The sequence below is a fragment of the Mytilus edulis genome, chromosome 4 (assembly GCF_963676685.1).
Source record: "Mytilus edulis chromosome 4, xbMytEdul2.2, whole genome shotgun sequence".
NCBI classification, from domain to species: Eukaryota; Metazoa; Mollusca; class Bivalvia; order Mytilida; family Mytilidae; genus Mytilus; species Mytilus edulis.
The window spans coordinates 59,854,009-59,870,374 of NC_092347.1; the positions used below are offsets into that span (position 1 = coordinate 59,854,009).

General features: G+C 33.6%; 1 protein-coding gene across 2 annotated transcripts; it reads right to left on the reverse strand.

Moving 5' to 3' along the window:
* Positions 1–909: 909 nt before the first annotated feature.
* LOC139520110 (uncharacterized) lies at positions 910–9,396 on the reverse strand. 2 transcript variants are annotated; one of them, XM_071312554.1, is made up of 3 exons: positions 9,350–9,396; positions 3,454–4,594; positions 910–2,783 (listed from the first exon to the last, which is right to left on the reverse strand). In XM_071312554.1, the coding sequence occupies exons 2-3, from the start codon at positions 4,567–4,569 to the stop codon at positions 1,755–1,757; spliced, it is 2,145 nt and encodes a 714-aa protein (XP_071168655.1). In that variant the 5' UTR covers positions 4,570–4,594; positions 9,350–9,396; the 3' UTR covers positions 910–1,754. The 2 variants fall into 2 exon arrangements, with proteins under 2 accessions (XP_071168655.1, XP_071168654.1); XM_071312553.1 differs by lacking the exon at positions 9,350–9,396 and adding an exon at positions 6,583–6,728.
* Between the last annotated feature and the right edge of the window lie 6,970 nt (positions 9,397–16,366).

A 16,366-nucleotide genomic window follows, 5' to 3' on the forward strand; every position in this document is an offset into this window, starting at 1 on the left:
CAGTTGTTATCTTAAAGTTCGTTTCTGTGTGTGTTGCATTGTCGTTTTGGTTTAGTGTTGCACTTCATTGTTTCTGTTGGTTCGTTGTTTTCCTCTTAAAATTGACGTGTTTACCTCAGTGTTAGTTTGTAACCCGGATTTGTTTACTTTCAATCGATTTATGACTTTCGAACAGCGGTAAACTCTTGTTGCCTTTATTTACCCCTGTCAGATTTGCTCTAAATGCTTCGGTTTCAGAGATATAAGCCACAATCTACATTTTACCCCTATGTTCTATTTTTAGCCATAGCGGCCATCTATGTTGGTGTGTCGGGTCATCGGACACATTATTAAACTAGATACTCCAATGATGATTGTTGCCAAGTTTGTTTAAATTATGCCCAGTAGTATCAGAGGAGAAGATTTTTGTAAAAGTTAACGACGACGGACGCCAAGTGATAAGAAAAGCTCACTTGGCTACAAAAAACTAAAACCCTGAATTCAAAACTATTGTTTTCTTTTTTCTGTTGGCTGTTTATACTATCCATCACTACTTACCCCAAACATGATGTCTTCAATTCTGCATTAACTTTTAAGCAAATAAAAATAATTGAGTCCAGATATTATTTTTGTTTTTAGAAAAAATGAACTATTTTATTCCACTCCATGTTTCATGCACCGGAAACAGGAGTTGTAATACAAGACTGGTACCTAAAGCATTTGATTGAGCACTGACGGACTGACTGATGAACGGGTCAAAAGCTATATATACATTCGCTGCTTCGTAGCTTGTGGTATAATAACAGAACCATGCCAAAAAATTAAATTCAAATAGAATATATTTGTAGAACACCAACATTTAAAAATATCCCCATCATTAAATGACAGTAGCATGACATCAAAATCAAATAATGCAACACAAGACATCTATGGCGTTATTTGGTTTTATTTCTAATTTCTGCATACTCTCAATGTTATAATATAGTCTAGATGATGTACTAGTATATTATTATAATCATTATATATACATGTAAATGAGGTTTTTTTACTATAGAGACGGTGTCACAATTATGCGTAACTAGCTTTAGATCTGAAATGAATGGATGTATGGGCACATTATCAAATCATATACCTTTGCACTAATACCGTTATAATTCCTATCAGACAATCCATAACTTATACAGTATACACAATGATTAAGATTAACGGACTAACGTAATCAAGGAATTCTTGGCTTTACTGGCTTAGTATGGAAAATCGATGTATTCTACAGGCAAAATAAAAAACCCGAATAGCTCATTCCTGTGTATAAATAAAAGTTAATTTATGGATGTAAAAATCGTCTGCATTTTATATGAGTGCAAGACTTTTTAAAGTTATATACAGGAACTTCAATGATCTTTACTTTACTGAGCAACGATATACAACCAAGACTCTCACGAATGAATGTAACTGTTTGTTATTAATTTACGAAAGAAGAAAAAATCGTTCTACACAAAATTCGTGATAATTTTAAGCACTAACAAAAACATTTTGATTCATTTCAGTCACATACTTTTGAAAAAAAACAACAGCTAACATACATTCAATACAATTTTTCGTTCTTGAACAACACAAACAGCTAACATGTAACAGCTAACTACTTGAAACATTAAATTCAGTTTCTTTGCATGTAACTTTTTATCATTATCAAATCCCACTGTAGATATAAGTAAAGTTAATATAACAAGTTTTTGAATGTCTCAACTTAAATCTGGTCCTTTTTGTGTCCTCTTTCAATCAATTTGATAAATAGAATCAAACTGCAATGCATATTCAGCAAAGCGTTTGGAGGTTGGACGCCGTCTTGGCTCACGGTCCCAACATTTATTCAGCAGACGAAGCACATTACTATGCAGAGAGACGTCGGAAGGTATTTCTGGGGTAAGGCCCAACTCGCCAACTTGTTTTCTCAGCTGTTGGTAGGTTAACTTATAAAACGGCTCATCTTCACAGCAAACTTCGAAAACAATCAAGGAATACGAATACATATCAGACATCTTCAAATCCCGAAGTTGAAGAACTTCACCTCTCAAATTCTCTGGGGATGAGTATCGAGGGGTTCCGATGTTGCGTACGTAATCTCCACCTGCAGAAGTTGACGTTTCGGTTTCGTTTTTCATCATACTAAGTCCAAAGTCTGTTATCTTAGCAACAAGGGTTTCACCAGCAACAAAGTCAAGTAAAACATTCTGGGATTTCATATCGCAATGGGCAATATTAGCATCATGCAAGTATTCTAGGCCAAGAGCAGTGTGCTGGATTATTTCAATTTTTTCTTCCTCTGAAAACTCTACGTCATCTTTGATATGTAGCGCATCAAACAAACTCATCTGCATATATTCCATCACAATGCACAAATTTGGAGTGACGACTGAAGCACCGATGAACTTTACTATGTTGGGATGCTCCAATTCACAGAGAAGGAATATCTCATCTGTAAATTCCTTCAACCTACGCTTTGAAACTCTTTGAACACGAAGTTTTTTGGCCGCAACGACGGTTCCTTGCCACTTAGCAAAATGGACGTCACCAAATCCACCGGAGCCGATTTTCTGCATGATTTCAATGTCTTTAAAATCAATTTTAGTCCCTCTGTAATTCTGCAGCACCCGATCGGAAGTGTGAGGGTCACGTGCCGTACTAGTTTCCTTTTGCCATCTCATCACCTCCTCCATTCTATGTACAAGACTGAGGGCCACATCACAAGCTTCATATTGCTGTTCTTCATCTATTTCCATTCTTGAGAAATCGATTTCTCTTACCTGCAAAATTAATTTCAAAATATAATTCAATCATTAATATGTTACTTTACAGTACAGTAGTGTGAAACTCCTCTCACACAATGTTTGCAATCAGAGGAAAAAACATAAATAAAGAGGTGGAAGAAACCTAGATAGCACTCATAATTCTCAAAATTCATAACTCGAAAGAAACCAATAACGCATTAAAAAAACGAAAGTAGACGAAAAGACAAAAACATACAAATATATGATAATATATCAAGGGGACACTCAAAACGCATGTTGCAAAAAAAAACTGACAACGCCCTGGCAAAATATGAAAGAAGACGCGTTCATATGACATTATTTGTAAAGCAAAGACACAAGGATACATTTAGAATAACTCAATGAATAGCGTACTAACTTAAACGGTGATTAGAAAGCCATCTGCAATGTTACGGGCAAAGCTAGAAACATTTCCATAATTATGAAACTGATTTTTTAACATAAGAAACTAATTGTTTTTAATTTCTCCGTGTCAAGAACTGTCTATTATACTAGATGATATACAATAATTCAAAACTCCTGATTACATTAAAAATCGTGATCTCTTCCCGAAATTCAAAAAATCGCAGTCGATACTTGCAAACTAGTGGACGAAATTACAACAAATCCATATTTTTTCTAAGGCTAAAAAATGATACAAACTTACAGGATTCCTCATATAATTTCTGTATATATCCGAAGCTCCAGACGTTGTCTTACTCTTTCTAGAAATAGACATAGATCCTAGAGGCTTTCCAACTCTCCCTTTTGACCTGTTGAAAGCGTTGTCAACGTATTTCTTAGTTACTGGAGATGCTGGTGCAAACGAGTTTCTTGAATGTACAGCAGAACCATGCGGCAAACCAACTCGTCCAAGACTACGATTGAGAGGATTATCTTTATAGACTTTGGCGGCAGGTGATGGTGACGGAGATTCGAAGAACGAGGCTCCAATACCACTATCATTGAATACATTTTCTCTGTAACTCATTGGACTTTTGCCCGATACCACAGCAGTACCATGTTCCAATCCAACTCGTCCAATGCTTCTGTTGTATGAGTTATCGACATATGACTTGGTCCCACTGCTAGATGCTCGACTCGAGTTCTCACTTGAGCCACTCTTTGAAACAACCATGCTACCAAGTGGCATTCCGACTCTACCTAAACTACGGTTAGACGAGTTATCTACATATGTTTTGGAACTAGTATCACCAGAACTATAACTACTCCCACTAGAACGAGATACTGGCATGCTACCATGGGGCATACCGACCCGACCTAAACTTCGATTGGAAGCGTTATCTACATATGTCTTTGTATTTCCTCCTCCAAAAATGCTACCGCTACTGTAACTACTACCACTAGAACGAGAAACTGGCATGCTACCATGGGGCATACCGACCCGACCTAAACTTCGATTGGAAGCGTTATCTACATATGTCTTTGTATTTCCTCCTCCAAAAATGCTACCGCTACTGTAACTACTACCACTAGAACGAGAAACTGGCATGCTACCATGGGGCATACCGACCCGACCTAAACTTCGATTGGAAGCGTTATCTACATATGTCTTTGTATTTCCTCCTCCAAAAATGCTACCGCTACTGTAACTACTACCTACGCCACCATAACTACTACCTCCGCCACCATAACTACCACCACCGCCACTGTAACTACTGCCACCCCCACCACCTGAACGAGAAACAGGCATGCTGCCGTGGGCCATCCCGACTCTACCCAAACTTCTATTCATAGAATTATCCACGTACGTTCTCGGCATCTTTTTTTTTTATTTCAATCTGAAACTGAAGGAACATTTTGATTATTTTATTGAAAAATGTATAAATCTACAGGTGTCTAGAAGTGTTATTATAAATTTCTGCAACACATCTAATAGTATAAAGTGAATTTAACAGAAATACCAAGCGGGAAGTCCCTAAGCAAATGGCAAAATCAAAAGCTCAAACACATCAAACGAATGGAAAACAACTGTCATATTCTTGACTTGGTACAGAATTTTTTCTTTCGTAGATATTTTGAGTCTTGTAAGATTTGTTTACGCTGGTGAATAGCCATCTATGTTATAATTTGTGCAGAGCGGAACAAACTTGATATAAGTAAGATAAGATAAATTTTATTTCCAATAGAGGCCCATGCATTATAACTAGTGTCAAGTTATCTAGCAATTCTCATCCTACAATTCTCTTTATAAAAAGCTATCCTACAGTTAAGTCCAGGATGTGATTCGTATTAACGCATGTTTAACCTACATTTGCGATTTTCGAAACTCATATTAACGACTAAAAATATAGAATCTATAGATTTTGATGTAAAATAATTTGTTTCATGGTATACCCGACTTCTATTTGGTACATTTTCAAACCGATTGACTCGGCAGTTTTTTTCTGGCTAGGGATTTTATACAGAACTACCAAGACAATGGGTCGATAAGTGGGTGTCCCCAATGCGTACAAATGTATTTGATCGAATTTGGCATTTATTTCCATGTTTCAGACGACATTTTCGGCCTTTAAAATGCTTACCACAGAAATTCATTCCCCTCCCGCTGTAGTACTATCCAGTATCTCGTCGGAAATGTGAGTTATGAAGTTGTATTGTCGGTATATATACCATGAAAAAAAATCATTTTAAATCAAAATTCTATATTTTTAGTCGTTAATGAGTTTTGAAAATCGCAAATGTGGGTTAAACATGCGTTAATACGAATCACATCCTGGACTTAACAGATAATACTTTGTTTGAATCGTCGTCAGGATTTTTTTATATATTGTGAATGCTAATTAAAAAAAATCGTAATTAGAAATCTACAAACTAAAGTTAGAATTTTGTTAATGGGATATAAAAATCTTTATATAAATCTGACGTACAGGGGTCAGGGGTTTAACGTTAGAATAATTTTGAGGTATCAAACACTTCTCTCTCATTCAAGTGCACGTGTTGATACGACCTTATGTAATAAACTAAGGATGTGAAAATTATTTAAAGGGAATTCAATGCCGATACTTAAATTTTAATTATTTCTCAAAATTAAATTTAGTCCTAAAAACTCAACAAATAGCATATGAACAATGAAGCGTAAAAGTCGTGTAAAATTTGTGTATTTTATGGGGTGTCATATAGGTCATCATGGTTGGTTGACTTGCAGAAAATAAGCACGTATAACGTTATAAATACTCGTGAACATTTAGTCAAAATCAATGCTCACACTTTTCTTTCGTCATGTTCGTTTTCTCACGTTCTGAATTTCTGAAATCGAAAATAGTGAAATCCCACCTCTATATTAATAACATACATCAATATAAAATTATGTTTTAAACACAACTTTATTAATTTTAAAATAGCAAGTATAATATTGTTAATCCATTTGTTGTCTGTTTTCTTCAATCCATTAAATAATCTTAACTAGTAGGTTAGTCTGCTGATTTTCCGGAAACTGCCACTTACATGTAATATGAGAGTATGGCTTCTTTCTGCTCAGTCTCAGTCCAATTTAGGCCCCAGTTTGACTTTTACTAATTGACATAGCAATTTTATATGACATTACAATTTTGAATGAGTTTTATATGAAACGACAGCATATCTTTTTCTGCTTTCCAATTCATGAACGACTTCGCGTATTTTGAGGAAGTTTTTCAAGATTCTACTCGGGGAAACATAATTTTTACTGAACACGTCTTTATAATGTCAGTATCGAATGAAATTTCAGAAGGACCGTCTGCCAGAGATTTAAATCTTTCAATCTGCGATATTTTGTGTTTACACACTGACTTACCTCTTAAAGATATAACACTATTCAATATCTACAAGTCAAAACATAACTTTCCCTCAAATAAATGGAACTTCTCTGGGTTTTTCAGTTACGTTCTAAAAATAAATATACAATAACAACGTGAGACTACCTATGCGTATTACACAAACAACAAACACGTTATATATAGTATATATATGTATATGTATCGGTAGGATTCATGAACGGAGACCGTGAGACCATCTTGCTCGAGAGGTTCTGTCAACGTTTACTTGTTCCAGTGAAAACATTCTGTGTTTGGGGGAGTTTTATTTCCTAACAGATTATTCATTTTCATCGTTTTAGAAGCTCGCTTATATTTAAATTGCGCGAAAAATTGTTTTCTATATTTGCATACAACTATTCAGGCACGCAGCATTTATAGTGCTGCAAAATATTTATTTTCAGCATTTCTTAGGGTAGATTATTCATTTGTAAATTCTAATACTATAGATCCTTATAATTATACCATCGACTAGATAATTTTGAGAATATTTTATTTATATGTACATTGTTTAGAACTTTACATTAATAAAGTGAATTCATGGTTCTCAAGCATAGATTGTATATTTAAAAAAAAGCTGTACCGGTACATACACATATACTTTTATTTTTGGCATTGTAATACGGTCAACTACAAGTCATGTCTTATTTGACTGTCCATGACGTTAAATACTAAAACCCTGGGATGTGTTTTAGTTGATTTTATAGTCTCTGTGGTGCAAAAATTTTGTATTATTAATTGTTATTCGCTTTTAACTAGCTTTCAGTATCTGCGAGTACTCTCAAATTGTACCTCAGTCCTTGTTTATTTGACCTGTTGATTCCATTTGTAATGTTTTTGTTTTTTTTATTTAATGTTTACTTATAATCAAAAGTGTTTCTCGTTTGTCGTTTTTTAGTATAGATTGGGCCGTTGGTTTTCCCGTTTGAATGGTTTTACACATGTCATTTATGGGGGCCTTTAATTACAGCTTGCAGTAATTAAGGTGTGAGTCAAGCCTCTGTGATGAAGACCGTACTTTGGCCTCAAAAGAAAATTTAAGAACAACAGTTCAGAACAAAACCGCCAAATTTTGAAATTTTCGGAGAAATACAAAAAAATTGTAGATAAAGCAATTATTGCACATAGAAAAAAAATTTACACATTGAGATCCAATAAATCAAAACAGTATTTGAAACTACCTTACAGTAGAAAAGAGGGACCAACCTGACATCCCTATCAACAAATTGTTCGATTTTTTCAAAAGTCTGAACGTCGCCTCAGATGACGAAGAAAATACAAATATTCCAACTCTAAATTTCACACTGGTATTATTCCTGACAGTTAGCTAATTGGTTACATTAAGCCTGTTTATAAAAATAAAGGTAGCAAGTTGGACCTCAAACATTTTAGACCTATTACCATTTGTTCATGGTTAAACAGAATAAAGACTATTCTAAACGAATGTGGTATCCCAATGTGTGTGAAACGCAATCTTTTATAAATTGCAAATGGTTAGTTTCATTCATCAAACTCAGACTTATAAAGATCAGTTTGTATACGTCTGACATTCTTTACTTGAAAACTCATTAAAAGCAATATAATACAAACTTTAAAAAAAAAATTGGGACTTATAAAGATCAGTTTTTACACGTCTGGCATTCTTTACGTGAGTTGGGAAAAAACTGTCTATTGATTTGCGTAGATTTAGGAAACAAATCACAACCTCCTTCTGAACTAAGTAGATGGAATAATATAGTTAGAAACAAACGTCTTCTATATATATATATATATATATATATATATATATATATATATATATATATATATATATATATATATATATATATATATTTTAGCTGATCTGTAACAATAACATCTTCATGCCTTATATATCATGTACTGTAGTACGCCGCTAGATTAAAACTGACGTGGAAAGGTAACACATGGCCACCGAAAGCTCTTTTTTTGAGAGCCCAGGTGGTCGTGTGGTCTAGCGGGACGGCTGCAGTGCAGGCGATTTGGTGTCTCGATATCACAGTAGCATGGGTTCGAATCCCGGCGAGGGAAGAACCAAAAATTTGCGAAAGCAAATTTACAGATCTAACATTGTTGGGTTGATGATTAGACGAGTTGTATATATATATATATATATATATATATATACAACTCGTCTATAGTAAACATCAACCCAACAATGTTAGATCTGTAAATTTGCTTTCGCAAATTTTTGGTTCTTCCCTCGCCGGGATTCGAACCCATATATATATACAACTCGTCTAAACATCAACCCAACAATGTTAGATCTGTAAATATATATATATGTAAAAACAATGATATTGGCGATGAATTGCATTACATATTAGAATGTAAATACTCTGAAGAAAACATGAAACATTATATGTCATATTACTATTTAAAAAATGCAAATTTCGTCAAATACAAGCAGATTAAGTCTTAAAAACCAAATCAGAATTGATTAAACTATGTAAGTTCATAAAGATTATTAACACAGGTGTATGTGCTCCTGGCTAAAACAGACTTCATATATATATATATATATATTGTCTTAGCAACTATTTTGTTTGTTCTGTCTTGTTGTAAATATTGTACATAATTGTATTCTCTATACCTATATGTATATGAATAATTTAGAATAAAGATATATTTATATTTACCTACAATGGTTTATTTTTACAAATTGTGACTTGGATGGAGAGTTGTCTCATTGGCACTCATACCACATCTTCTTATATCTATGTGTATTACATCAACTTCCCAACCAGTATCTACTCCTTTACAACATTTATCAAAGATAAGCTAAATAGAAACTCTCTCCATTTCTGGAAGGAAAAAAGGAAATAAAAATAGTTCAATCAGATCAACTAAAGGCAAGCTCAATGCTTATTTTTCTTGAAAATTGAAATTGAATTTTGTTTGGAAAAACAATTGGATCTGTTAAATATATTAGATAATGATTATCACAATCAATCTGTAAGATTAGAATAAGTGCTCATCCATTAAAGATAGAGACTGATAAATATGCAGAACTCATAGAAAATGTTTATACTGTACATGAATAAAGTTGAGGATGATATACACTTGGTGACTGAATGCACTGGCACTATTTGTCGAAAATAGAACCATAGATGTAAATGGGTATTACACCTATTGTAGAACTGAGTGCTTTACTGAAATTTCATTATAAACTGCAATAATTTTCAATTTTAGACAATTTTTCGAAGTTTACATGTCTATTCACACAAGAAAATTTAGATGTATGTACCGGTAAATGTTTGGGAAAGCATTTAAAAAAATATGGAGATATGGATAAATATTCAATTGAAATGCATATAAGTTACACGTATATACTTATTTTGAGTGGTATAAGGGCTATGGTAATGGACCTGAGTAATGGACTGCTTGTGTTATTTGTATAATCTGGTTATGTCCTGGCCTTATATAACAGTTATTGTCTAACAAAACTTTACTACATAAGAGATGATTTCAACTTCCCAGTTGTGAACTTTACATTTCTATATATAGCAACATTCCAGTGGAACCTACATATGGAGTTTATATCTCCAAGTTGATACGATATTTCAGAACTTGTATTTGTCATCATGATTTCCTTGAATGAAGTTTCTACTTACAAGGAAGCTATAAAACTAACATTTCCAAGTGGAAAAGTTGAAAGCATCCCTCCAAAAATTTAAGGATCGCTATCACGAGTTGGGTGTCGACGGACATCTTCCATATTTTTCACCACAATTCTGTCCTCTTTAATTCCCTCGAATTCGACCTAACTTATCATTCTAAGACATAAGCCCGAATTTACAATATATATCTACAATTATTTGAGCATGCATGTGATCAGTAATCTGTTATAGATAAATTATGTGGTCACACTTTCTAAATGGTTCACTAAAAATAGAATTGATAAAAAATAACTTTTATTTGCCTTTTACTATCAATTTGAAGTTTATCATACACAGCGTGAAATGAATAGATTGATTGATTGTTGGTTGCTTAACGTCCAGTGGCAAATATTTCATGCATGTTCAGGACGAGAACAAGTTAAAAATAAATACAATAGGTAGGTCTTGACATAATAGAGGCCAGTCGGGATGATGGTCGGGGAAATTTGGACTGCCACTGGAAAATGAGGGTACATTGGATAGGGACAGAAATTTTGCGCAACATGCCACCTACGGACCCCTAAAAGAGCTGTTGCAAGGGTTCTTTACGTGCAAAGAGTGTGGCACTCTTTTTACACGAGGCATCGGATTTAACGTCCCCATTCTGACTTGAAATGAATAGAAAACATAAACTAACAGATTTGGGAAAAACGGAGGAGGGCTAAAAAAAAAAGGCTGTCCTTGAGTACTATGATCTATGGTGCTATATTCCTTAATTTAAAATGAATTTATAAAAATAATGATAGAATTTAAACTTATTTTGGAGTAGATGGTTTAGGTTATATCATGTATTTGACTTAAATTATGCAGTCCTAGTGATTTTTCTCTACACGGCATTTTTTTGGGGCTAAATTCATCTTCTCGAGTAATTTATTTCCAGGGACCAAAAGTTTTCCCTGAATGTCTTTAGCAAAGGATTCAGGTCTAAAGTTGCATTCAATTTCTCCAGACTTTAATTTTAATAGACGTCTCTACAAGAAAATCTGGCATAGACCTGTGCAAAATGAAGACCTTCTGACAAGTAATTCTGTATAAAACAATCTTCATTTTTTGGCATTGAAACTCATATGCCATTTGTTTTCCCAGTCTACAAATGCTGATAAGTCTTTCTGGAGAAGTTCAGTCTGCTTGGTTGGTGATGGTACGAAAGAGTAGCCAGTCATCCGCGAATAATTTGGTCTGTAATGTAGATGCTGTTTCTAGCATGTCGTTAATATAGGCCAGGAGCAGTAAAGGTCCCTGAACTGTGCCTTGGGGGTACTACAGAGAGTAATGGTACTTGCGTGGAGACAGCTCTCTCTAGTATTACGCTCTGATTCCTGTATGTAGGAAGGAGCGAATCCATTTGTTGGTTTAAGTATATGGTTTAAAGTTTTATTATATAAACTGACATCTGTACGCTATGTTCTAACAGACAGATATATAAATACAAATGTACCATACATGTCTCTGAAATTAAGGTCTCCTTTAAATCATTATTCAAAATTTCGTGCTAGTGAAAAACTACAAGTTTTAAATAGCGATAATAAACTTAAGACTTAACAAATAAACTCATCATAGATACCAGGATAAAAAATTTATATTTACGCCAGACGCTCGTTTCGTTTAAAAAAGACTCATCAGTGTCGCTCGAATCAACAAATGTTTAAAAGGCCAAATAGAGTACAAAGTTGAAGAGCATTGAAGACCAAAAATTCCTAAAAGTTTTGCCGAATACATGTAGCTAAGGTAATCTATTTCTGAGGATTACACATTTTTTTTTGCAATGTTTCATTTTAGAATAAAGATATATTTATATTTACCTACAATGGTTTTTACAAATTTTACAATTTTTACAAATTGTGACTTGGATGAAGAGTTGTCTCATTGGCACTCATACCACATCTTCTTATATCTATATGTATTACATCAACTTCCCAACCAGTATCTACTCCTTTGCAACATTAATCAAAGATAAGCTAAATAGAAACTCTCTCCATTTCTGGAAGGAAAAAAGAAAATAAAAATAGTTCAATCAGATCAAGTAAAGGCAAGCTCAATGCTTATTTTTCCTTTAAAACTCTATTTTGAAAATTGAAATTGAATTTTGTTTGGAAAAACAATTGGATCTGTTAAATATATTAGATTATCACAATTAATCTGTAAGATTAGAATAAGTGCTCATCCATTAAAGATAGAGACTGATAAATATGCAGAACTCATGGAAAATGTAAATGGGTATTACATCTATTGTAGAACTGAGTGCTTTACTGAAATTTCATTATAAACTGCAATAATTTTCAATTTTAGACAATTTTTCGAAGTTTACATGTCTATTCACACAAGAAAATTTAGATGTATGTAAATGTTTGGGAAAGCATTTAAAACAAATATGGAGATATGGATAAATATTTAATTGAAATGCAAATAAGTTACACGTATATACTTATTTTGAGTGGTATAAGGGCTATGGTAATGGACCTGAGTAATGGACTGCTTGTGTTATTTGTATAATCTGGTTATGTCCTGGCCTTATATAACAGTTATTGTCTAACAAAACTTTACTACATAAGAGATGATTTCAACTTCCCAGTTGTGAACTTTACATTTCTATATATACATGTAGCAACATTCCAGTGGACCTACATATGGAGTATATATCTCCAAGTTGATACGATATTTCAGAACTTGTATTTGTCATCATGATTTCCTTGAATGAAGTTTCTCCTTACAAGGAAGCTATAAAACTAACATTTCCAAGTGGAAAAGTTGAAAGCACCCCTCCAAAAATTTTAAGATCGCTATCACGAGTTGGGTGTCGACGGACATCTTCCATATTTTTCACCACAATTATGTCCTCTTTATTCCCTCGAATTCGACCTACCTTATCATTCTAAGACATAAGCCCGAATTTACAATATATTTCTACAATTATCTGAGCATGCATGTGATCAGTAATCTGTTATAGATAAATTATGTGGTCACACTTTCTAAATGGTTCACTAAAAATAGAATTGCTAAAATTAACTTTTATTTGCCTTTTACTATCAATTTGAAGTTTATCATACACAGCGTGAAATGAATAGATTGATTGATTGTTGGTTGCTTAACGTCCAGTGGCAAATATTTCATGCATGTTCAGGACGAGAACAAGTTAAAAATAAATACAATAGGTAGGTCTTGACATAATAGAGGCCAGTCGGGATGATGGTCGGGGAAATTTGGACTGCCACTGGAAAATGAGGGTACATTGGATAGGGACAGAAATTTTGCGCAACATGCCACCTACGGACCCCTAAAAGAGCTGTTGCAAGGGTTCTTTACGTGCAAAGAGTGTGGCACTCTTTTTACACGAGGCATCGGATTTAACGTCCCCATTCTGACTTGAAATGAATAGAAAACATAAACTAACAGATTTGGGAAAAACGGAGGAGGGCTAAAAAAAAAAGGCTGTCCTTGAGTACTATGATCTATGGTGCTATATTCCTTAATTTAAAATGAATTTATAAAAATAATGATAGAATTTAAACTTATTTTGGAGTAGATGGTTTAGGTTATATCATGTATTTGACTTAAATTATGCAGTCCTAGTGATTTTTCTCTACACGGCATTTTTTTGGGGCTAAATTCATCTTCTCGAGTAATTTATTTCCAGGGACCAAAAGTTTTCCCTGAATGTCTTTAGCAAAGGATTCAGGTCTAAAGTTGCATTCAATTTCCCCAGACTTTAATTTTAATAGACGTCTCTACAAGAAAATCTGGCATAGACCTGTGCAAAATGAAGACCTTCTGACAAGTAATTCTGTATAAAACAATCTTCATTTTTTTGCCATTTGTGTTCCCAGTCTACCAATGCTGATAAGTCTTTCTGGAGAAGTTCAGTCTGCTTGGTTGGTGTCTTAAAAAGACTCATCAGTGTCGCTCGAATCAACAAATGTTTAAAAGGCCAAATAGAGTACAAAGTTGAAGAGCATTGAAGACCAAAAATTCCTAAAAGTTTTGCCGAATACAGCTAAGGTAATCTATTTCTGAGGATTACACATTTTTTTTTGCAATGTTTCATTTTAGAATAAAGATATATTTATATTTACCTACAATGGTTTTTACAAATTTTACAATTTTTACAAATTGTGACTTGGATGAAGAGTTGTCTCATTGGCACTCATACCACATCTTCTTATATCTATATGTATTACATCAACTTCCCAACCAGTATCTACTCCTTTGCAACATTTATCAAAGATGAGCTAAATAGAAACTCTCTCCATTTCTGGAAGGAAAAAAGGAAATAAAAATAGTTCAATCAGATCAAGTAAAGGCAAGCTCAATGCTTATTTTTCCTTTAAAACTCTATTTTGAAAATTGAAATTGAATTTTGTTTGGAAAAACAATTGGATCTGTTAAATATATAAGATTATCACAATTAATCTGTAAGATTAGAATAAGTGCTCATCCATTAAAGATAGAGACTGATAAATATGCAGAACTCATAGAAAATGTTTATACTGTACATTGAATAAAGTTGAGCATGATATACACTTGGTGACTGAATGCACTGGCACTATTTGTCGAAAATAGAACCATAGATGTAAATGGGTATTACATCTATTGTAGAACTGAGCGCTTTACTGAAATTTCATTATAAACTGCAATAATTTTCAATTTTAGACAATTTTTCGAAGTTTACATGTCTATTCACACAAGAAAATTTAGATGTATGTAAATGTGTGGGAAAGCATTTAAAAAAAATATGGAGATATGAATAAATATTTAATTGAAATGCAAATAAGTTACACATATATACTTGTTTTGAGTGGTATAAGGGCTATGGCAATGGACCTGAGTAATGGACTGCTTGTGTTATTTGTATAATCTGGTTATGTCCTGGCCTTATATAACAGTTATTGTCTAACAAATCTTTACTACATAAGAGATGATTTCAACTTCCCAGTTGTGAACTTTACATTTCTATATATAGCAACATTCCAGTGGAACCTGCATATGGAGTATATATCTCCAAGTTGATACGATATTTCAGAACTTGTATTTCTCATCATGATTTCCTTGAATGAAGTTTCTACTTACAAGGAAGCTATAAAACTAACATTTCCAAGTGGAAAAGTTGAAAGCATCCCTCCAAAAATTTTAAGATCGCTATCACGAGTTGGGTGTCGACGGACATCTTCCATATTTTTCACCACAATTCTGTCCTCTTTAATTCCCTCGAATTCGACCTACCTTATCATTCTAAGACATAAGCCCGAATTTACAATATATTTCTACAATTATCTGAGCATGCATGTGATCAGTAATCTGTTATAGATAAATTATGTGGTCACACTTTCTAAATGGTTCACTAAAAATAGAACTGATAAAATTAACTTTTATTTGCCTTTTACTATCAATTTGAAGTTTATCATACACCCAGCGTGAAATGAATAGATTGATTGTTTGTTGGTTGCTTAACGTCCAGTGGCAAATATTTTATGCATGTTCAGGACGAGAACAAGTTAAAAATAAATACAATAGGTAGGTCTTGACATAATAGAGGCCAGTCGGGATGATGGTCGGGGAAATTTGGACTGCCACTGGAAAATGAGGGTACATTTGATAGGGACAGAAATTTTGCGCAACATGCCAACTACGGACCCCTAAAAGAGCTGTTGCAAGGGTTCTTTACGTGCAAAGAGTGTGGCACTCTTTTTACACGAGGCATCGGATTTAACGTCCCCATTCTGACTTGAAATGAATAGAAAACATAAACTAACAGATTTGGGAAAAACGGAGGAGGGCTAAAAAAAAAAGGCTGTCCTTGAGTACTATGATCTATGGTGCTATATTCCTTAATTTAAAATGAATTTATAAAAATAATGATAGAATTTAAACTTATTTTGGAGTATATAGATGGTTTAGGTTTTATCATTTATTTAACTTAAATTATGCAGTCCTAGTGATTTTTCCCTACACGGCATTTTTTTGGGGCTAAATTCATCTTTTCGAGTAATTTATTTCCAGGGACCAAAAGTTTTCCCTTAATGTCTTTAGCAAAGGATTCAGGTCTAAAGTTGCATTCAATTTCCCCAGACTTTAATTTTAATAGACGCCCTTG